At 45.6% G+C, this 23287-nt stretch overlaps 1 protein-coding gene across 3 annotated transcripts in view; it reads left to right on the top strand.

Moving 5' to 3' along the window:
- The first annotated feature begins 1088 nt into the window (after positions 1 to 1088).
- ttbk2a (tau tubulin kinase 2a) overlaps positions 1089 to 23287 on the top strand; it is a 28021-nt gene continuing 5822 nt past the window's right edge. Inside the window, exons 1-14 of one of the 3 annotated variants that reach the window (XM_036542446.1) lie at positions 1089 to 1363; positions 11220 to 11370; positions 13721 to 13868; positions 16481 to 16554; positions 16715 to 16855; positions 16966 to 17070; positions 17255 to 17320; positions 17588 to 17680; positions 17780 to 17905; positions 18045 to 18202; positions 18803 to 19010; positions 19156 to 19370; positions 19723 to 20287; positions 22763 to 23056. In XM_036542446.1, the coding sequence (XP_036398339.1) occupies positions 11302 to 11370; positions 13721 to 13868; positions 16481 to 16554; positions 16715 to 16855; positions 16966 to 17070; positions 17255 to 17320; positions 17588 to 17680; positions 17780 to 17905; positions 18045 to 18202; positions 18803 to 19010; positions 19156 to 19370; positions 19723 to 20287; positions 22763 to 23056 (2262 nt within the window). In that variant the 5' untranslated portion in view covers positions 1089 to 1363; positions 11220 to 11301. Of the gene's footprint in view, positions 1364 to 1914; positions 1972 to 11219; positions 11371 to 13720; positions 13869 to 16480; positions 16555 to 16714; positions 16856 to 16965; positions 17071 to 17254; positions 17321 to 17587; positions 17681 to 17779; positions 17906 to 18044; positions 18203 to 18802; positions 19011 to 19155; positions 19371 to 19722; positions 20288 to 22762; positions 23057 to 23287 lie in introns of those variants that run through there. The other 2 variants (XM_036542447.1, XM_036542448.1) reach the window with 2 other exon arrangements.

The raw sequence follows: 23287 nt of genomic DNA on the forward strand, positions 1-23287 counted from the left end.
CATGACAAAACAAGAAGCCAATGATAATTATGCTTGGTCAATGTACAATCAGAGAGAACGTCAGCACTCGATAGAGAGAGTGCAATGAATTCCTAGAGTACAAATGTGTGAAATGCTAAAATAAAAAAGTAAACAGTATAAGCAACCCTACAAGAATCCCATGCTTCTGTCTTCCACAACTGTCACAATTTTCACTGTCAGTGCTCTAAAAGGTAGTCCAGTTGCTTTCATTGAGGATATGACAAGCAAAACTAAATTTACTCATTACATTATTATCATTTAGCAGATTCTCTTCTCCAATGCGACTTACATAAATTACAGTTTTTATATGTTACCCATCTATACAGTTGGCAATTCTGAGATAAATACCTTGTCCAGGGTACAGCAGCAGCACCCCAACGGGAAACAGAACCAGAAACCTTTCAGTTACGAGCCCGCTCCTTACCACTATGATACACTGCCGCCCGTAGCTTATTCATAGAGATCAAAATCACAGAGACACACACCTGCAGAGTTGAAGCAACACTGCCAATATACCCATAACTACATAATTATAGCAGTAATGAGGAACAGCTTAAACAGCTTAATTTATAGAAGTAACTTTAAAGAGAATAATCCGTCTAAATGACTAGCTTTAGCTAGTCATTTAGAAATGGGTTTTAGCAAGGGTGCCACACTGCTTTCACTGTTCACGAATCTTCGATCAAAAAATTAATTTGGTCATATCCGTACTTGGTATTTCGCATGTGCAATGAGGGCACAGAGCGCATTGACAATGAAGCCTGCAGTAAAAAAGAGGATCTTGGGAAAATGTCCTGCCCCTGTCCTTTTGCCATTCAGCAAACCAGCTGAATCTCGGACGAAGCTTGTCGACCCTGGCAACAGTAACTAGGGTGGGTGGAGCCCCGTGGTACGGTTAATAGACCAATAGGCAAGGGACAAATTTATTACCCGGGGATAGAGTTAAGAGCGCGGGCACGTTGTGTAGTTGACACAACACGTGCACCAGCGTAGAGGAGCGCGCATACATCTAAGCGTGCTGTTGCGAGGGGGGAAAGTATCGTGAGCGAGCGCGCAGACAAGCTGGTCTGAAGAGTAGGCACGTCACACAGAGCTGCAGCGAACGAGAGATGCTGAGGTGACAGGGAGAAGGAGAAAAGGGACGATTTTAAATACACGCATTCTCCGATTAAGACAGATGCCAGATTGAATAACCGGAAAACAGATACTCGCCCGACCTACTGCGGATAAATCATACACTATGGGATTAAACACGGTGTCTCAGTCTTTAAATAAGACACACATCAGGTATTCGTTTTAACCACACCCGGCTCATTTTGGATCAAGAATTGGAACAACGAAGGTAGGGTTACCAAGGAATTGGTAAATTATATAATGACAACAAATGGGTCCGAAAAGAAACCGCTGCGGGCGAGCGTGCATTTGATATTTTGTAGCTAGCAAGCTAAGCTAGCTAACTAACGTTGCCTGTATTGACTATTGACTCAAGAATACACTGAGACGCTGCGTTGCCAAGGTCGTTTTATGGAAGTAGCCAGGCAGCTTGCTAGCTAACGTTACTCAAGATTGCTGCATGTAGTCCGCTGTATTTTCTCGCAGAAATTGCACACGCTGAGGATTAGTGCGCGTCCATGCAGTCGATTAAAATAACGTTAGCTGGCTAAATCAGAGGAAACATCGCATGCAAGATATGCAACGCGAGCCGCAAGTGGTGGGAGTCGAGAAGCCATAATACCAAGCTTGGTAGCTAGCATGATGTACTGTCGCGAAATGTGTGTTTGGGATAGATGGTGGGAGGATTACTGTACGTGAATTATTATTTTAATCGATAACAGTTATTTGAATCCATAACATAGCTGGTACGCCGCTAGAACGCTAGCTAGATAGCTACACACAGACGGCTGTCATGAAAAATGCCACGATGATGCACAGTGAATCGCAATACAGTAGGTATGTAGCTAACGTTACATTATCTATTTAAACAGCATGATCGGATAGCAATTCTTTCCAGTTTTTGGGTATTTCGCTAGGTAGCTATATTCAAACGTTGATTCAGTTATCCATCCATATAGCTAGGGAATTTAGAGAATCGGAATTGACTCGGTATCTAGCTAATGTTAGCTACCTTTGCTGCAAATGCCAACACAGTCTCCCGGTAGCCAGATAAATGCCACAGCGCACGGTATTATCAACACGGTCAATTGTGGCGTTTCTAGGAAGTTGTAGCCTGGCTCTTACCGAAACACACCGCGTTTGGATAACCGGGTAGGTAAGATTTTAGGTTAGTAGTCTAGCTAGTTAACGTTAGGTAACGTTCGTCCGGCGAGTGGACTATTGGGACAAATCCCGTTTCGGCCCAAAACAAAACATTCCTACGAAATGGGAGCCGATTTGCATTCCGATGTTTGGCGTAATCTCACCGGTTAGCAAATAGAGGTGTACTAATATCTGCTCCTCTTCAGCAATAAAGTACAAGGCGAAATAAAACGGTTAGCTATCTTGCTTTGCCATTCGGTGAACTGATGTTAACGTTAAGATTTTTAACTACGTGATTTATGGTAGTAAGCTAACATTAGCTGTCGAAACACAGGCGCTTTCTTTGTTAAAATATCTTATGAAAACCGCACTGTTGATGGCTCATGGCAGTAGCACCCTTATGCAGTTAGCTGGCTAATGTTACATGTTACATATTATATGTCATTCATCATTCGCCATTTATTTTATTAGATTGCTGGTTAAATGGTTCGGGGGTGAAAGCACGATGACTGCTCCAGGCCTGATTAGCTTGGTAGCTAACGGGACATTGTGGTAACACTAGCTAATTTGTGTTGTGTTCGTATTCCTTAACATGATTCCTATATATTCAGTTATTTCCGCCTGGTGTAGTGTGTGAGCTACCCAATGAAATGTAGCCCTGTTCCAGGTATTTCATTTCTGGAGATATTATGTGATCCCATTTTTTTCGATAAATTCCCCAGAACATCCAAACGTTTCCTTCCTTTTTAATCTTATTACTGTGCATTCTTTTGATGCAACAATATGCATTAAGAAGTTGGACATGAAATAGTGATGCTCTCCAAATTACGAATGTCGACGTCCCTCCATGTTATTGGTTGCTTTATGAAGTAATCACTAATTTTACATTTGTAAATCAAAAACATCTGCTGCCTTAGAAAAAACAAGCGACCATAATAAATACACAGTAATTCCTGCTACTAGTCACTACTAGCAACCGACCACTGGCTATATTAATTGCACTGTGAAAAATAAACAAACCTGACTGAATCATCTATTCTGGTGACATTAACATGGATTGTGTGGCACCACAAGAAAGCACTGGTGACTTTCTGGCAGACTAGCCGTGTTGCTGAAACTTTAGCCGTAACTCGTTAGCAAACAATACTTTCACTACAAACGTAAGTCTATCTGACTGCATAATCAGTTACTGGCATACCTTATAACTGTGATGACTGCTGAGGACTATTTCTTTTTGGTGGTTTAAGCAGTGAGAAGGATGTGGGGGGAAGAAGCACCATCCCAACAGCCTGTTAAACAGAACCATGTGTCCATATTTACAGCCTTATTGGGGTGCACATACCACTGTCTTTCCACGCCCCAGGGGGCTCCTCTTCTGCAGAATGAATGTTAAAGCAAATAAACCATTTTTTACATTGAGTTTGCACAGTAGGGATTGGAAAGGCATTGATATGTGAATTAACTGGGTGATGAGGACTGGGCAGAGGGAGGGCCTCATCACTGGTTGCGCTGCTGCTCCAGGGGGCACACAGCGTTCTGTTTGACCACAGTCAGACAGTTCCCATTTCTGCCGACCTGTCACGAAAGCTGTGGCTCCTCGACCACTCATCTGCTTATGAAAGCCAGTGAGATCTCTGAAAAAAGCGGTGCTTCTCCGGCGTGGCGTGCAGGCTTGCGTTATGCAGGGGCTTGGTGTGTTGCGTGGGCATCTGTTTTGCACATGCTCTTGATGTGCGCTTTGTGTTTTGGTGGAGGGAGTTGGACGGGAGTTGGAGTGTGGGGCACAGAAAGAGGCACGATGCAGGAGGAAGATTCTAACTCCGGTCAGGTCTCGGCTGTGCTGCCCGGCTCAGTGCTGCATCTGCTTGTCACAGGATATGCAATGAATGTAAGAGACAGGCAGCAACATAACAGGGAAGCCGAGGTTCTGCTCGTGGTCCTCATGGAGATGTAGGGAGAGGGGGACGGAGGGTGTGAAAATACGAGGATGAAATGTTCTCTTCTCCTTGAGTTGTACTGTAGCCAGAGATGGCGAGACTCGGGCGGGTGACGTCAGCACTCTTCCCCTCTCTCCTGAGCGCGCGCTGTAATCCTGGTACTGACTGCAGCAGTTCTGCTCCCAGATCTTCTGCTCAGGACAGAGCAGCGCAAAAGCCCTGGCGTGGAGACGTTTTAATAACTTCACCAAGCAAAATTAGGCAGCGTTTAGAGCCGCTGTGTTCACAGAAATTAACTCAACAGATGTGCCCTGAAGACTGGGGTGGAGAGGCTCTGAGAATCATATCTCTCTTGCATGATCAGTAGCGATTCCAGACCTCATATTATTCAGGTCTCACTTAAATATCACTCTAAAATACAGCCCTTCTAGCAAACTATAGGGCATGTCCCAACCATGCCTACAAACATTTATCCACATATGAGGGTTGCTTTAAATGCCTTCCTCCCTGTGGTGCCTTCAGAGGGTATTATCCCAATGAGAACACCAAACCATTGTTTCAGTTGTGCAGAGTTTTGTGGTCTTTGCCTCTGACCACAGTGCATTAAACAAGGCCAGTTCTGGCAAGATGGGTCTGTCTTCTGCTCTTGATTTATTGTGATGTCATGGTTCTTCCCTCCGCTGATTGGAAGATTTATCGCCAGAGATGCAAACAAATATACTGCTGGAGATTTGTTATTAGAAAAGACAAATAGTAAAGATGCTTCAGTGTTATGAATCTGCGTTTCCTTCCCAGATACCAATTGAATGAATTGGAAATAATCAATTCAGTATTTCTAAAGCTGCTCATACACTTAATTGTAAAGATATTATTTGAAATCTGCTGTAGGACTGTTTCAGTATGCCTTCATTTTGATTTGAGCTGTGAACACTTTTTTGTATTATTGCTACTTTTTATAGAATGTATAATGTGGTTATTTTGCCTCCCCCTGTCTTGTAATCAGTGTTATGTATCCAGGTACCCAGAGGTGGAGTTTGAATGCCAATTGTCATTTTTAGCTAAAGAAGTAACTACCATACTATACTATACTATAACTATACTATTGACTCAAGAACAAGTGCAGCTGGTTTGGAAAAGAGGTGGTATACGGTTGAGTATTAAGGTTAATCTTATGCTGATATCTAGCTACTAGTTTCCAGGATCGTTTAAGTTTACATTTTAAGTCTGTCTTAACTTCAGGTATTCTATTTAATGGCTCTGAGATTAAATAGCAGGATGCATTTTCAAATAATAAGCATATATTGATCATAAATGCTTTACTGTGCTCGGCATTTTTTCTGATCTCTGATTGCTGGCACATTTGTGTTGCATTACAGGAAGTCTTCCTGACCTTGATTATGTGATGCGTTTAGTGTGATTCTTCTGGCATGAAATGCAAGAGCAGGGTGAGATTAAGGGCATGCTGCAGATGAAGGCCCTCTTGAGATAACGGTGAAAGTTTGACTCTATAAACGCTTGTCTGATTCTGATTCTCCGAGATGTCTTATCGAGTCCAAGTCAATATGGTGACTGTTCATTGGGTGGGGGTTGGGGGAAGGGAGGGTAAGTCTCTCAGTCTCTGTTACAATATTAATGCAATATTATGTCTCATCTGACTGAATATTACTGGAAGTGAGCCTCATAAGGTTTCATAAACATACACACACACACACACATACTTTTAGACCATCTTAAATGAACGTGATCAGTTTGACCACAGATCATCTCAATACACCGGATACTTCACAGCTGTTTTGACATTTCACATGAATTCATAACTTCATATAAACAGATGGTCCTTAAAGTAGGCTAGTCTTCATTAAATATTCACACATGCATCTCAAAATTGGGAATTTCTGTACCTACTCCTCCAGCTTTTACATTTCTAATCTTTTCAGAGTTTTACATTTGATCCCAAATATTCTTTATATATGTAAAGCATACAGTAATAAATTATTAAATACAGTGTGAAAGTGTATATTATCATATGTATTACATGCTGTTTGCATTACAGTAACTGAGAGAATAGGTATGCTGTAATGGCATGGGCAGAGCTTTCCTCTGCCCTTTTAAGCCTTTGTTAGTGAACTCCATTACTGCATGCTGGCATGTTGGACAGGTGGAGCAGTGGGGCAGTGGCCCTGGGCCTGCACAGCACATGGCCGTTGCCACTCTCCCTTATGCAGAGTGCTGCAAGGAGTGGCTCACTGTGAGTAATATTGCAGCAGTAAATTCTCACCCGTGGCATCTTTATTAGTTAAGCTGGAGCACTTGGGCTCCTGCCTGAAATATGAATCCAGGCCTCCTTTTTCCCCTCTTCATTAGAGCGGCACTGCCTCGTCTCTAGGTTCGTTTAGCCTTGGGTTTAAAGTGAATTCAGGGTTTGTTAAACAGCTGTAACTGGGCGGTTTGCACTTCAGTTGTTGAATTTTAATCATTTGAAATAATTGTCCATACAGTCCAGAGAATGGCAGAATGGAAAGGCCTTGAGATGTTTTGGATATGTGTGTATTTTTGCTGATCATGTGTTATTTCATATGGTACGTATGCACACAGAATGTTACCATGAGCCCTACCAGAATTCTGCTCAGCCCTACAGCCAAGGGGAAAAGAACATTGCAGAAAAGTATTTACCTCTATCAGCTGACTGGGTTCACCGCTCTGGCTGTTGAATGAAATCTGTTCTGAGGAATGAAACTGCCTGCCATGTGAGGGTTCCTCATCCCATGTGCTGCAACAGCGCTCTTATGGTGCTGCTGTCAGAATTAATGCTTGTGGGGGGCTCAGGTGTTGCCATGGTGACGCAGGGGGGCTGGTGGAAGGGTGACACGTGTCAGACACAGGAAACAGCAGGTGTGGCAGCTGCATCAGGGCCGCCCACTAGCACAGCAGACTGGAATCTCAAGGGTCTTCTGGAGATTTTCTTTTTCAAGTCAGCTCAATCTGTCTCTCTCAATCTTATGCGTTCAGAGTTTGTGTCTGATAACTAATGGTTTTCCCAGGTTGGCTGGTTGTTTAAATAAAGAAACTGTTGCATTGTGGGAAATCTCTGTTCTGATATTTGATGGTTCATAAAGCAAAATGATGCTATTCTGGCTCAGTGGGAGACAGAAAAAGGACACAGGCAACCTTACAAAATAAGTCCTGTTGCAGAGGGGATTATTGCGTCAGTAAGAGAAACCTGATTGGCCATTGCCAGTTTCTCGGTGATGATGAATTTTAAAACAAGGTCCGGGGCATAATGTTTAAAGATCAATGTTAGGATTGTCCTGATAATTGAGAGAACTGGACATTGTGATAGCTGAAGGTATAGCCAGTATGATTTTCATGATTTTTATGAATTGTGATTACAGAAAAAGTGCTTTAATGCATTAAAGCCTGTGTATTTATCCTAGTGAATAGTGATATGAAATCAACTTGTCTACAAGATATGAGATGAAGTTGAGCAAATATTGAAAAGAACATTCTTTTTATTTTTGCTGTATTCGCCTGCACTGGGTTTAAAGCAGCACACGTTTTCTGACACCATATTCAGCAGCTGAGGGAGTGAGTGAGGTGCTGTAGATGGGATCATTGCTGTTAATTGCCGCCGTGTGAACACCATTGAGGGCTGGAGGGTGAGGGTGTGCGGAAACTGGTGTTGGAGTGTTAAGACTGCATAAAGAGTGGATGAAAGAATGATCTTGTACCCCCCCAAAAAAAAGCTGTGGATGTTTGGCAGTTTTAGGTTAAATGTAAGGAAAGAGGAGAGCAGGTTGACATCAACGATGTTGCCTATTGACTTTGAGGGACGCAAGTTTCATCAAAAGAGTAAAGAAAACATTCACTCTCACTTGTTAGGATGTACAAATGTGTTACTTTATCCATCAAATCAAACCCAGTAAACACTGACATAAATGGCCAACATTAACAGACAGAAATTTGACAGTATTTTTAATGCAGTATGTTAAATGTATTAGTGCGTTTGAAGATCACAAAAAAGCCAAGGCCTGGTTGTCAGTTCCCAAGGTTGCTCCCTGAATTCATAGCCATTATATGGGTTTGCTCATTTCCGTAAAGCAGATGCAGTATTCCTCTGTGGAACCAAAAAGGGATGCTGTTCTTTCCAAGACTTTGTTGTAACAGAAGGGAGAGGATTAAATTCATCAAACTGCTAATCTTCCTGTACTGTATAGCCAGAGTTACCATCAAGGGAATTTTTTTTTGTCCCTCTCACAACCAAAGACACGGCTGAAGGTGAACCCAGGCTGATGGGACTTGGAAGGGTTTAGTGTTCAAAGTGTAGCCCTGCAGGACAGAACATACCCTAAGTCTAATTTAGTTTGCATACACTCATGCCCAGAGCCATCTGGCTCTTTCACAAGGCTGTCATGGTAAGATGCATCATGTGCTTATCACAGGAGTGACAAGAACAAAGGCACAGACCAGCCAGTAATACTGAGTATCAAGGCGAAAGACTGATAAAATGTAAGCATACAATAGCAGTTATTTCCGCATACAATGGGGCCTAATGATTATCTTTAAGAGCAATATGCTCACATTACACTCTTATGTATAGAAGCTGATAATGATTTTAAATCAACAGCAACACATATCTCAACTCATATCATCCTGCTGACATGGATTTAGACAATGACCCATGAGAGCAGTATTACCTCTTCCCAAACTGAGATACCCTTCATTCCTAACTATGATAAGCAAAACCAATATTACAGCATAGCAGATTTATCTTAGAGGATTAAGTGATCTCATTCTCATACCACATTTTGGAGATATTTATGTTCTTACAACCAAGGTTAAGTCTGAATAGATTTCAGTCAGAAGACAGTGTGCTGTTCTGACTATTGCAGGTAGGTCATTCCACCACTGTGGGGCCAGGTTACTGTAGGTAGATTGGCCAGCGCTGAGGAGGAAGAGCTACCCGCTGACCAGACATTGGCGATTAGAGAGCTCCAAGTAATGCACTGTGGGGCTTCATTTATTTTTCCCACCCAAAAATATTCAAACGGTGATGGACTTTCCCATCCTTGCCCCCATGTTTCTACCTCAGCAGTCACACTGCTGCATAGTTCATTTCAAAGTACTCAGTAGCCCACAGAGCATATCATTCAGTGTTTTTCAAAGGGAAGGTCAAAGAGGATTTTTGGGAAGATGAAATCTGAAAGCATTTCCTTACCATTATGTGCAGGATGCAGTGTCAAGGTTGCCAGGCCTTTTATGTAACCCATCAGTCACTTTTCTTGGTTGTCTAAGGTTGTTTATTTCCCTTGTCGCAACCAATTTTATAGAGCTACCATTTGGGACTTGCACTGAAAGCGTGTCCTGGAAATGAGGAGAGTTGCACTGGTAATTCTAAAATTCCATATGCAGTGGAACTTGCAGTTTCAGTATTTATGATTCTCAATAAGGTCTCTGAAAAAGGAGAAATCTTTTTTTCCCCCCATAGTTCTTTGTATTGGAAAAGTAGGGAAGCCGTTTAAATACTTTTGTCTTTTAGTTGTGACAGTCTGCATGAGTACTCCTGCAAGTTTAAATAGCATGTCTCTAGCAAACCTATTGCCAGAAATCCGCATCCGCACACATGCGGATACTCTAATTTTCGGTGACTGTTGCTTGTATCATGGAGTATTATCAGAATGAAAAGATTCTGCTTGGGCCTTTCTTGCACTATACCAGTGGTGGATTAAGGAATGGACAGAGGTTTCAAATGTAGAACAGTGCCGCAAGTGTCTGCAGTTCAGAAATTGAGACAAAACACCCACATTCCGTCAACTCCACCCCAAAGGTTCTTGAAGCATGCTTACGCCTCCAGGTACCATGAAAGGATTTCAGATTAGTCTGTGTTCTTCGTTATAGAAACCACTGAAGAGGTTTTCTGTGTGGATGCTTATTGTTGTGAAGAAAAGGAACAATGTGTTAAATTTTAGATTCACATTATACGGTTTAAATATTTATGTTGATGAGGATTATAGGGAAGTGGAGGGTGCTGGTGGTTAGGGACTAATGAACTGGGTGTTATTGAATTTTCTTATTGTGAAGAATATGGAGGGATGTTCCCTGGAAAGTATGGTGATGGATAAAGATATTTACAAGCTAGTCTACTCTCTCATATTAGATGGGGGAGTGTAAGCATAGCGGCAGTGTAGCATAGTGGTTAAGGAGCAGGACTCGTAACCGAAAGGTTGCCGGTTCAATCCCCGCTGGGACACTGCTGCTGTACCCTTGGGCAAAGTACTTAACCCACAGTTGCCTCAGTAAATATCCAGCTGTATAAATGGATAACATTGTAAAGAACTGTAACCTGTAAGTTGCTTTGGATAAAAGCGTCTGCCAAATGAATAAATGTAAATGTAAATGTAAGCACACTTGGCCTGTGTCCAGGAGGTTGACATTCCAGCAACGTTTGCAAAAAAGTGTTCTAAGTGTTCGACTGAAAATTAACATTCGCATAAGAATTCTGCTCTAGACGACATCAATACCAGTAATATGACAAAGGTCTGTTTAAAAAAAGTGATTCTTTTTCTTGCCATGTGCTTGGTTACGCGTGCACAGATTAGATATCCTGAGATTTTTCATGGAGATGGGCTTGCATCTTCAGTTAGCATCTTCAGTTAGCATAATTAAGCATAATTAAGCAGGCAGGTTTCAGTTTCCCTTGTGTGACATCATAGTTTGGCTTGGTGACCCTTAAGTTTTTTTTAAAGTCTGAATTTGTTGGCTAAACTGAATTGTATGGGCACATGCACAGAATCATATTGAGCAGCACATATGCGAAAAAGCATATTTGTTTACAAGTCAGTGTCTCCAGCGGGGAATTTCATGTACAGCAATTGCTCTGTTGTTGGGTTGGTCAGACCATTTGATGATATCTGAAAGAGGTTTTGTGTCAGAGTGAGCATTGTCTACGTGTACATCTCTTCTGGTGCTACAGCACATAATGACAGTTGTGTTCCCTCTTTCTTTCAGCCAGTGTCTCGGGGGCCTGATGCCTGGGCCTGTCCCAGGCTGGTCGTCCTAAGGGAAGCTCAGAACACTCGAGGTTGGCAGGATGAGCGGGGGCGGAGAGCAGGCCGACATTCTGACCGTGGGTGTCCTCGTTAAGGAGCGATGGAAAGTGGTGAGTCCCGCACCTGCACCCCTTACCTGCACCCCTTCCCCACACTCAGGCTCACTCTCACCTTGACAGGAAAATTCTCGCCTTCAGACTAAAGCCTGGCTGTGGCAGCAGGGCTTGGGGGGGTGCTCTTAAAAAGCAGCACTTGAAGGGCTTCTGTTCCCTGGAAGGTTTGCCCATGCAGGGTAGGTTGATGGTTAAGATTCAGACAGATGGTAGTTGCTGGTTCTCCAGGTTGGACGTAGGGCACAGGGCTAACAGTACTGCCCCATAAAAAACAAAACTGCCCTGGAAACTAATACGAGAGATCCGGATGACACAGGAGAAAAAAGAAAGGCTTTCATCTTGATGCCGGATAGATGGCTGAGAAGCAAGAAGGCGAAAAAAACCCAAGGAAAAATCAGAGGCATTAAATGTTACAGCTGTTTGAAATGGAAAAGCCAGTGCAGTTCATCAAGAAGTACAGCAACTGTGTAAACTTCTTGTTTTGTCTGGGGTGAGGTGGAAAGGCTCTAGGGAAAAAACTAACAGCAGAAAACATTGTCGTCCTGTAGACGGGATAATCGGATCAGAGACTGAGCAGCTCGTATTCAAAAAACAAATTTTAAGAACATACTCTTTGATGGGAGGCTGGTTAGATGAAATAATGACTCTTTCTGTAGTAAATAGAAAACTACACATGAAAATGTTTTGAAATGCAGCATGCTTGAATGGAAGACATGAATGAATTTTAAAATAAAAAAGTGTAGGCTTTGACTGGTGACTGAAACAGGTGCTGACACAGTTACAGTCCCTTGGAGAAGGGCCCTTCGAGGGCCAAAACATACTCCCTCTATCGAGAGTGCTTTGCTGGAGGACAAAGCAAGATTGCTTTCGATATGTTTTCATTAATGTTTTTTCTTCATGTCCTACTAAACACTCATGATATAAATAATGGTATAGATAGGTCCTACCAGGTGTAAATAAAAGATCACCTGCAGAAGACATGATATCTTCTTTTTTTGATATGGTGCTCTTTTTTTGAGCAGCTTGTGGGGCTCCACCAAGATCAGCTAAGCCTATACAAAATGTGTATGGTTACACCTTAAAAGATGGGCACACAGGACTTTCCAGGACACAAAAAGTCCCTCAGAGGAGAATGAGTTGCCTAGAAAATATGGTTTGAAAATGGATGACAGCAAAATTGCCAATGCGTAATTGCATGGGTATATGAAGTTAAATCAAAGAGACTAAGGGACAGATATAATAATGAATGCAGTGAGAAGAACAGAAGTGAGAATAGTGCTAGTGTGAAGGCACCCCTAAAGTTAACACCTCATGGACGGAGGTTATCAAGGAGATGTGATAGTATAAGCTCACCTGGGATACACCTCCGCTGTTCACACAGCCGCTGAACTGACAGTGTTGGAAATCCTTCGTAGAAGCCTTATATGCCAATGGGCACCATGTAGGATACAGAAGTAACCATAGTGGGTGAAGGGCGCTAGTTGTAGGCTCTTACTGGGTCAGTCACCCTGTTCCGCAGTGAGAGCAGCGTTGCAAGTTGTGCTCTACAACCAACACCGCTTTGACTAGCGTGACACGGCGGGATCTTTATTTAGAACGCGGTGTGCTATTCGCAGCGGTTACTCCCTGCCGGCTCTGCCTCTCGTGAGGTCACTCTCCTGGGTGTCCGGCCTCACTTCCTGTGGGAGGGGTGTTGCGTAACACAGGCTGTCATTAATCCCTGCACTTGAGCTGCTGTTGCTGAGTTAGAAGATCGAAGACTGGAGGGAAAGGGGGGAGGGGGCTGCTGAAGGCGGAAGAGGGGTGTGGGCGAGTCATCAGAAGAGCATAAGGGAGAATGAGGATCTAGCTCAGTGGATGGTAACCCTGGCCCTGGTGTGCTCGAGGCAATTCTAGCACGCTGCAGATGTTTCTGGCTTTTGTTTCATCTGAGCTCTTACGTTTATGATTGGATCGATATTTACGCTAAGTTAGTGCAGGTGACCATACGTATTTAGTGAAGCATGGATCATCTCCTTTATACGGTCATCTGCATTCATTTAGCATAAAAAAATGATCCAATTATGTGATTAGGAGCACTGATGGGGTGGGGGGGAGCAAAGATCCACAGCGCTCCAGGACCAGAGTTGCCTGCCTCTCATCCACAGTATCAGTGTCCTGTTTGGTGGTAACACTGCAGAATTCATGACCTTTGTAGAAAGAAGGTGTCCTTGTTTAAGGTGCCGAAATGGTCAGTCACCATGTTTACAGTGCCGTCAGTGCAGACTCTAGCAAGACTCTCGGCCCTTACAGAATGCTGTTAACACTTTCTGTCTCTAAAACCCTCACTTCCCTCATCTCCCATCAGCTGAAAAAAATAGGGGGTGGCGGATTCGGGGAGATCTACGAGGCGCTGGACCTGCTCACCCGGGTCAGCGTGGCCCTGAAGGTGGAGTCAGCTCAGCAGCCCAAGCAGGTTCTCAAGATGGAGGTGGCGGTTCTGAAGAAGCTGCAGGGTAAGAGAAGATCGCTGCTCCTTCTGTGCATGGTGTTCCTTTCACGTGCCCTACCTGACTACTGCTATACCCATCAAAAGTGTTTTATGTAGTAAACGAGAGTTTTAAGGAGTATGCTATTGATGTATTTGGCACACAACATTATTGAAGATGACATGAAGCATTTGAAGATAAAGTTGCAGAATGGTGCATAACACAAGTAGCAAAACGATTGTGTTCCACAGAACTGAATGTTTAGAATGGGACTGAGGGAGTGCACCACTAATTCGCCGCTTTTCAGAGAAGTGTCCATGGATACCTCCAGATTTTAGCATAAGCCTTATGGCATTCTTTGTCAAGTTGTTGTAGCAGCTGTATAATGTTGCTAATTGCTGTTCTTACCGTACACTTTGTTATCTTTATGTTCAGCTGATGAATTGATGAGGTGATGACTGGAACTGGGTACAGCTGAGCAGAGATCAGCTAGTGCAGAATGCTCTATTTGCATGAAAGGATTCACACTGTTTAATACTGATTCATTTGTCACGTGAGCATCTATGATAAGGGTTCCTGGTGATTAACAAAATGATTCAGATCAAAACTGACTCAGTGTAGAATGTAGACTGCATGCTGCAACACCAGCGCTCCACATGTGTGGGGTGAAAGGTCATTGCCAGGCTTGTAGAAAGCAGTGCTGGTAAAAACAGTGACAGGGGAGAGAAAGATGGATGGATAGAGAGGGGAAGGGCAGCACTGCTTGACTGAAAGGCTGTGGCCTGGGAGAAGGCTCTCCCTCCTGATCCCTGATCCTGGGCAGAGGATCAAGAGAGCAATTAGGAGAGTCCCTGTGGGGGCATTTCTCTCATTTCCTTCCCTCCCCTCCTCTCTCCCTCGCTCTGCCCTGCCGGGCTGTGGAAAATCGATGCGCCAGGATCGTGTTTGCTCCATAATAGCTGCTGCGTTTGAGGACTATGGCTCTGTTGCTTCCTGAGGGAAACGGGGAGAAACTGGAGACTCCGCTCTGTTCAGCTGCAGTAGTGCGGGGACTCTGGGACTCTCGTCTCTGTCCTTCCGTCCCTCTCACAGGACAGGCTGAACTGAAGCTTATGCTGCAGCAGGCTGCGTCTCAGTAAATGCCTTTTTACTGCGTCTGTGAATAATTAAAGAGCAGCATATTCTCCTGGTAGTAATTTTGTGCATGAGAATGTAAGCGCATTAGCATGTACATTTGTGCAGTGTGTGTGTGTAGTTTAAGTTTAGGCATCCTTGTGCCTTCGGTCACGTTCTCCTTGCAGTGAGTGCAAATAGTGCAAAGAGTGGGTCATACTTTGCGCTATTTGGTAAAGTTTACATGAATAATTTGTCACTGGAAAGCAGCTGGACCACTTCAGTGAAGAAGAGCTGCTGGTGTACTGTGTATATTCCATCTTCTGCCTTCTCATAGACCCGTGTTTGTGTAATTTTCCTTTCTGTGCTGCACTGGTGAATCACACCACTGGGAAACTTCCAGCTCTTCCCTGTTTTATCTCTATGGATGTTAAACCCTCGCCTGACCGTCATTCTGGCTTGCATCCTACCTTTTTCAGGTTATCAGCCAATAGACTGATAAAACGCTACTGCCATGATGTGTTTGTTGTTTGTAGGTCCATCCAGCATGTGCTGGCAGCTTAGTCTGAGACTCCATGTAACATTTGAATGATTTGTCAGGTTTTTTTTCTGGGCCAGTTTCCCCAGATGTTTTTGTTGCAGATTTTTGATAAAGTTGGTTTTCAGTCTTTGCCATTTTTTAAAATTTTTACAAAATGTAAAGAGAATGAGAACTGGTTGTGTGTGTGTGTGTGTGTGTGTGTGTGTGCAGGATATTAAAGGATATATCAATATCTTACATTGATATGATTGATTATGTACATCACATATATATATATATGTATATAATGGCTGTAAATTAGATTTCTGTCTTTTTTATCCTTTTATTATTATTGCTGTTTTTGTTAGTGTTTTTATTATATTCTTTAATGTTGGTAATATCACTATTATGTTCTGTTACATAGAAAACGTGTGTTTATAGAGAGTGTATGCAAGACCATCTTCTACTCCCTGAAAAATTGTGTGGATATATCCTTACATGCAGGGAATCAGCCCTGGCTCTGCTTTTCACGTTTCTCCTCTGTGCTCAGTCATTCTTGGTCTCCTTTTTACCTTGTCTTTATCTCTCCCATCTCCTTTCACTCCTCTGATTTATTCTGGCTTATCTCCACCTTATTTTCACCTTCATTTTGTCTTCTCTCCATTTAATATTCTCTTTCCCTGCCTGTCTTGTCCGTGTTCACCTTAAGCAGGAGGAGAGATGCAAGAAAGCTGTAGTTAAAGGAGAGGGAGGATGACAGGGGTGTGGCCCAGTTCTCTGCAGCGCAGCGATTGGGCTGGAGTCGGGTGGCTCGCCCGGCAGGGTCCCAGAGGAACAGGGCAGCTCTAAGCACGCCCCATAAATCTGGGTCTGGGCAGCAGGCGAAGAGAGTGAACTGGCTTGGCGGGGGAGGGGGGATGGGGGGGATGCAGAACACTGCCAAAGGGCAGGGAAAATATGCGCAGTCACTGAATCTGTGTTCTCTCTCCTTTTTCCTCTCGGCCAGGTAAAGACCATGTGTGCCGCTTCGTTGGGTGTGGCCGCAACGACCGCTTCAACTACGTGGTGATGGAGCTGCAGGTAGGGGCCTGAGATGCTGCTTTTCTCCTCCTGTCCCCTGCGTCCGTGTCAGGCAGTGACAGAGCTCTCCACTAGGTTTGAGTCAGTCAGACATGCAAAGCCGCGGTGGTATTGAGTGGTTGTTGCCGTGTTACCGGAGTGACGGGGGTGTGGTCTGCAGGGGCGGAACCTGGCCGACCTGCGGCGCAGCATGAGCCGCGGCACCTTCACGGTCAGCACCACCCTGCGGCTGGGCCGGCAGATCCTGGAGGCCATCGAGAGCATCCACTCCGTGGGGTTCCTGCACCGAGACATCAAACCGGTGAGCGGGTGGGCAGAGCTGGGGGCGGGGCTGAGACAGGCATCCTGAGACAAGTTTGAGATTCCAGAGCTGTGCATTAAAGTGTTTCACTTCTTTCTCTCCTTCACCAGTCCAATTTTGCCATGGGTCGTTTCCCCACCACGTGCCGAACCTGCTACATGTTGGACTTCGGCCTGGCGCGCCAGTTCACCAACTCCTGCCAGGAAGTGCGACCGGTCAGTGCCCACGTGTGTGTGTGTGTGTGTGTGTGTGTGTGTGTGTGTGTGTGTGTGAATGTGTGCATGTGCGTGTCTGTTGGTCTGTCAGTCTACTCAGTAGTGTCTATGGCATGTGTTAGGAGATGTGTTGTTTTATTCCAGTAGTGTGACACTTTTCTTTATCTCTCTCTCTCCCCAACAGCCGCGACCTGTGGCAGGCTTCCGTGGGACAGTGCGTTATGCCTCGGTGAACGCACACAAGAACAAGGTCAGCCGCAGTATTTCTGCTCATACTCTGGCCCTTGCCTCCCTCTTCCTCTAGCATGTACACTGTCCCTCCCTTTCTCCAACTGTCACCCTTCCTCCCTCTTATTCCCTTTCTCTAACTATCATGCTCACTCTTTTATTATTCTTCTCCCTCTTGCTCTCCCTCCCTGCCTGTCTTTCCCTCTTCTGCATGCAGTCTCATACTGCCTCTTACACTGGTGCCTGTCCTCTTCTGTTCTAACCTGTATCTGTGACGCTAACCCTGCAGGAGATGGGCCGTCATGACGACCTTTGGTCCCTCTTCTACATGCTGGTAGAGTTCATGGTGGGCCAGCTACCCTGGAGAAAGATCAAAGACAAAGTAAGTGTTGAACACACCTCTGTCCAGGGAGAGAATCCCTGCCCCACACAGAGAGAATGGCCTCAGGAATGAAGAACTGTCTGTCTTTCTGTCTCCCAGGAGCAGGTGGGCAAGCTGAAGGAGACCTATGACCATCGCCTCATGCTCAAACATCTGCCTCCAGAGTTCAGCGTCTTTCTGGACCACATCTGCAGCCTGGACTACTTCACCAAACCAGATTACCAGGTAATGTCTGTGTGTGTGTGTATGTTGCTGTGCATTTATGATTAGATTTGTGGGGCATACCAGATACTCGTGTAATTGCCATTGTCAGTAGAGCGGTAGAATAGCTTGGCTGATGGTAACTGTGTTTGTTGTCTTGCAGCTCTTAATGTCAGTATTTGAGAACAGCATGAAGACCTACAACGTTGTGGAGAATGACCCTTATGACTGGGAGAGGACTGGATCCGACGGCACGCTGACTATCAACGCAACAGCGACCACACCCCAGCACCACACCCGTCTCACGCCAGCACATATGGGGTAAGCACTCGCAAAGATAGCATAGATTAGCACTGAACATTTTAGAGATGAATTCAGGCTTGTGCGGCATGAGCTTGTACTCTGACCAGTTGGCAAACTTTAACATCAGACTACTTCTGACCTCAGAAATTGAGGTAAACTCCCACAATATGAGCTATCCAAGCCTGAACACAGACTGCATTAACTCAGAAGGGTGTGAGTGTTCAGAAAGCCCACCATTAAAAGCACTAATTTGTCATGTTATTTCTTGCCAAGAAAATGACTATCATTTAACTTAGTTCTACAACCCCGAAACAAACTGCATGAGTCATATAGTTGTAGGTTGCAGATGTGTGGTCTTCAGCACTTAGTGACGTTTAGCCAGATTTGGTTTTCTCTGCCAAAGGGAAAGTAGCCAAAAACTACTAGTTTGTAGCCTGAACCCAGTATGACAAAATTTTCTTAAATGGTGTTTCCAACCGGTTTCCACTAGGAAACATACTCGGCACAAATTGGAGTTAGGCGAATCTAAGAATAGACCTTTGTGCATTGTTGAGCTGCTTTGTGAAGTAGAGGTTGTCACGGAGAGGCGGTTAACATCAGTCCTACCTCCACACGCAGCATGGCGAACGCTTCGCTCATGCCGGGAGACTTCCTGAGAGAGAACACGGACGAGGTGTTGCAGGACGAGCAGCTGAGCGACGGGGACAACAACTGCCCCCCCGAAAGGCTGCCCGGCTCCCCCGTCCTGCCCCTGCGACCGCAGGAGGCTGACGTCTGGGAGGAGCTGGACCGCAACCGCAACCGCATCCGAACCAACATCTGGAAGGTACCGAACACACGGATCCGCTGATACTTAAGCGAGACACGTTGGCTTACATGCCAACGCTGATACACAGCACACTGCCCTGCTGTGGTCACTCACATGTGGCTCAATTTCCCACGTTCCTTCTCTTTGTCCCCCGGCCCTCCAGGCAGCCACAGAGGAAGAGCACAGCCAGAACCAGGGGAACCAGAGCCCGTACGCCGGGCCCAGCCTGGGCTCCCCAGTGCGGGTGAGGTCTGAGATAGTGCCATCCGACCGGGACGCCCCGCTGCTGAGGAAGCTGCGCAACATCCACAGTTTCGAGCTGGAGAGGAGGCTGACTCTGGAGCCCAAGCCCAGCACTGAGCGCTTCCTGGAGGCCTGGTCAGTCCCGCCTCCCCCTGCCACTCTCATTTATGCCTGAATACCCTGTGTGGACCTGTAGCTTTCTGTTATACTGTGGGTACAGTGCAGCCTAAGTGTTCATTTGCGCCTGAATACCCTGTGTGGACCTGTAGCTTTCTGTTATACTGTGGGTACAGTGCAGCCTAAGTGTTCATTTGCGCCTGAATACCCTGTGTGGACCTGTAGGTTTTTGTCGTAGCATAGTTCAGCCCAGGTGCCCATATAATATTGTATAATCATATTATATAATATATAAATACCTGTAAGTGTCCATAGACAATCATCACAGTGTAAGGGAATGTGGTGTTCTCATGTCTCCCCCTGGTTGCAGCTCAGGGAAGCAGCAGGGTGGCTTGCTGCAGGATAAAGAGGGCCAGGTGGGCATGGGCGTGGGCCTGAGCGTTCCCGGCGGAGTCCGGGGGGAGCGCGTGTGGCACTACGACGAGGAGCTGCTGTCCGGCGGCGGGTCACCCAAGCCAGGCTCCCCGGGGTCCCCCGAGCAGGGCGAGGGCGCGGCCAGCAGCGGCTTCGTGGCCCTGAACCTGAGCTCCGGGCGGCAGGACGTGGACTCGCGGGAGTGGGTGATAGTGGACCGCGCGCAGGACCTGCAGGACTTCCGGGCCAGTGTGGCGGGAAGGTCCGGCGGGGCCAAGGCCACCAGCAGCCCTTCGGAGGAGGAGCCGGAGATCCTCCAGCTTGGGGAGGAGTGCCGCAGCGGAGAGAGGGCGAGCCCCACCCCCACGCAGCCCCACAGGGACACCCTCGCGCCCCTCGCACCCTCTGCGGGACCCCCCAGGGTGGAGAGACTGGAGCTGAGCGTGGGTCTGCCCGGGAGCCTGCCCCCCATCACGCCCACGAGCCCCGCCGAAGCCATGGCTGAAGGCGCGCTCACACAGGTAAAGCACAGGGTCGTAGCGTGGGCGGAGTCTGTGGGTGCAGAGGCGGGGCTTTTTTTGCAGAGATACCTGACTGCTGTTGGGGAACTGTGGCGTGAGTCCGAGATCTCAGTCTCGGTTCTTCAGGAAGAGTTTGGTATGATTAATGCTCGTCCCCTGAAGTCCACATCACGCTTGAATCAGGTCACATTTCTGACTGTTTCGGGTGCTTTTTTCGAAGAGCAGCACCAGAATGCCTCACTTGCTGAGTGTTGTTTGAGTATACTTTCTGTCAGTAAAGTAAATGGTAGCAATATGTATGGAAATTGTATTTAAGCAAGGTTTATGCATCTGGTTTCTTTTGGTTTATTGTTATGCTTAAGATTATTTTAAACCATCATTTTGATGTCATTTTAAGTGATCAGTTTATTGATTTATTTATCAGCAACTGCCCTTGAATGACCTTTCACCTTGCTTGACAAACACCTTTTCCCAAACGCATTCTTAAAATCAGAGTATTGACAACAACAAAGACCTCTTGACACTGTCTTATTAAATCAGTCATTTGGGTAACCTGGACAAATGCACCCAGATGTCAATTACAGTCTTAGACAGGAATATGGAGAAATGACATGCATCTCTGTCTCCAAGGAGTGAGGTTTACCATCAGCTCTGAGTTGTTGCCTGTCAAATAGTAGACCTAATTTGGCTTTGGTAAATGAAACTAGACTCCAGACTCATAGTTGTTAATTATGGGATAGCGATGGGCACAAGAAATCGACCACTTGAAATATCTCTGTTTGAATACCTGTTTGAACATTCACTTTAAAAACAAACTGGATTCATATGGAGAGCGGAAAACCTCTGAGCTTTTTACATCTTTTACAAACTATCCACAGCGATTGAAAATCAGAGAGTTTGTTAGCTTTTAAATGTTTGGGTCTTCAGACCACAGCAGTGCATCCATTCACCTATTAGCTTGTGTACCACACGGCCCTGCATTGCTGAAAACCATCACCGCGTATTAGATTTTCCAGTTATACAGCTGACGCGGATGTAGCGGGCTAAATTTGAAACACAAAACCAACAGAGCCCAAAACCACCATCTCAATGCTATTAAACTTAACGCTATTAAACCACGCAGACAAAAACATCAGACTCGGCAACAGACAGAAGAAAATCGTGTAATGCGCTGCGTCCGCGACCAAAGCTGATGCGACCGTGTGACTGTGCGCGTTTCGGGGGGGGGGGGGGGGGGGGGGATCGCTGAGCTCATCGCTAAAATGTTTGCTAAGGATGTACTGCGGATGCGCTGAAGGTGAGAGTGTCGCGGAGCCGTGCGGCTCGCCCCCATTCAGTCCAAACGCTTCCCGCGATCGCGGGGTGAATACCCACCGGCCATCTCTCTGCAGAAGCGCTTTAATCAGTCCTTCCCCTTGGGAGCGCACGCCTTTTTTTCATAGCTTACAAAAGAGGTGCGGCGGCATTGCATGTCCCCTTTCTGAAAAGCACAAGTGTTCCCTTTAGAATATCCTGAAATGTTATTCCTAATTACCGTTTTGTGTTCCGCTGTTCTCATTAAACTAAGAATATGTAGTATTATTTAATGACCTCCAGAAAGCCATCGCCTGACAGGAGTTAAAATATCCTGACGAGGCTGCTTTGATTTCATTGCTTAATCATTTGCTGGTAATAGTCTGACTAAATTGTGTGTCAGATGGGAACAATTACTGTGATTCAGTTATATAAAGGTGCTTTTGACAGGCTTTTTAGTGAAGTTGCTAAGCGTGACCGTACTTAAGCACTTTTTGTCCATTCTTAGTTGATTAGTAATTAATTTGCCAAAATTCATTTTCTTATGGACGTTGCTTTAAGCTGTTACCTCACACTGCACTATAAAATTTTCCACTTTTGGCACTTATGGTTGTTTTATGCTTGGTAAATTAATTGCTGTTGCAGATTTATATTATTATATGATATTTACAGGTACAATATGTTTGATTTCTGATTACTTGTTTGGCTACATACATTTAAACAGGAAAGCCGCCATTGATTCTGAACGTGCTTTATTTAAAATAAGGGAACATAAAAATCCTGAAATGATGTCATGAGTGAAGCATAATAAAGAGTTATTTTTGGTAAAACATTGTTTTAATAGTTACGGTATGATTGTTGACAGCTCCATTTTAACTTAGGCTTCAGGGTACTCGTATAATTTTTTCTTCTACAAACGTACAACAAATTATCAAGATACCAATCCCAAATAGGCGCTAATCCAGATTTGACAGAAGAACACCATTGAGATCAGTGTTACAGTGCCTGAGTTTGCGTGCAGTGATGGGCTCTGAAACTCTCACTCCATAACAGATAGAATGTGTTGGGGTGGTAAACACATGAGGGTCCTGCACCCCCAGAACCCCACGCCCGTCCGCATAGAGGCTAAATCTATGCTGCTATTTCTCCACTGCCCCCCCCCTCCTCCTCCCCCTCTCACAGCTCCCCACCTCTCCTCCGTCCCTGCCGGAGGAGCTTGTGGCACGGACCTCCAGCCCCCTCCTCCTCCGCTCCCCAAGCCCGCACACCCCCCTGACCACCCTGTCGGACCCCCTGCACCAGCGCACCCCCGGCCTGCGGCGCAGCCAGTCCGCCGACCACCACCCCTCCTCCTGCCACGCGGCTCTGCCGCGCGCGCGCTCGCCCGGCCACCGGAAGCTGCCCGCTATACCCGCGGGCGCTGCCAACACCAAGTTCCCCTCTGTCATTCGCATCACCCGCGCCCAGCTCCAGCAGGTGAATACCCCCCCCCCCATCCCCCAAATCCCTCAACCCAGTGCACTCCCCACCTGAACCCTCAGTACCTGCCTGGACTCCCCCTCTCCTTCCTCTCAAATCCCACTACTGCCACCATCCCCAGTTCTTCATTTCTTATGTTGTTGTTTTTCCACATCCTTTCTTTTGTTCTTCATGTTATGTCTCTCCCAAGTCCTCCAGCAGCTCTGCCTAGAGAACTCGTGGAGCTCC

Source organism: Megalops cyprinoides, chromosome 12 (genome assembly GCF_013368585.1).
Source record: "Megalops cyprinoides isolate fMegCyp1 chromosome 12, fMegCyp1.pri, whole genome shotgun sequence".
Classification (NCBI taxonomy): Eukaryota; Metazoa; Chordata; class Actinopteri; order Elopiformes; family Megalopidae; genus Megalops; species Megalops cyprinoides.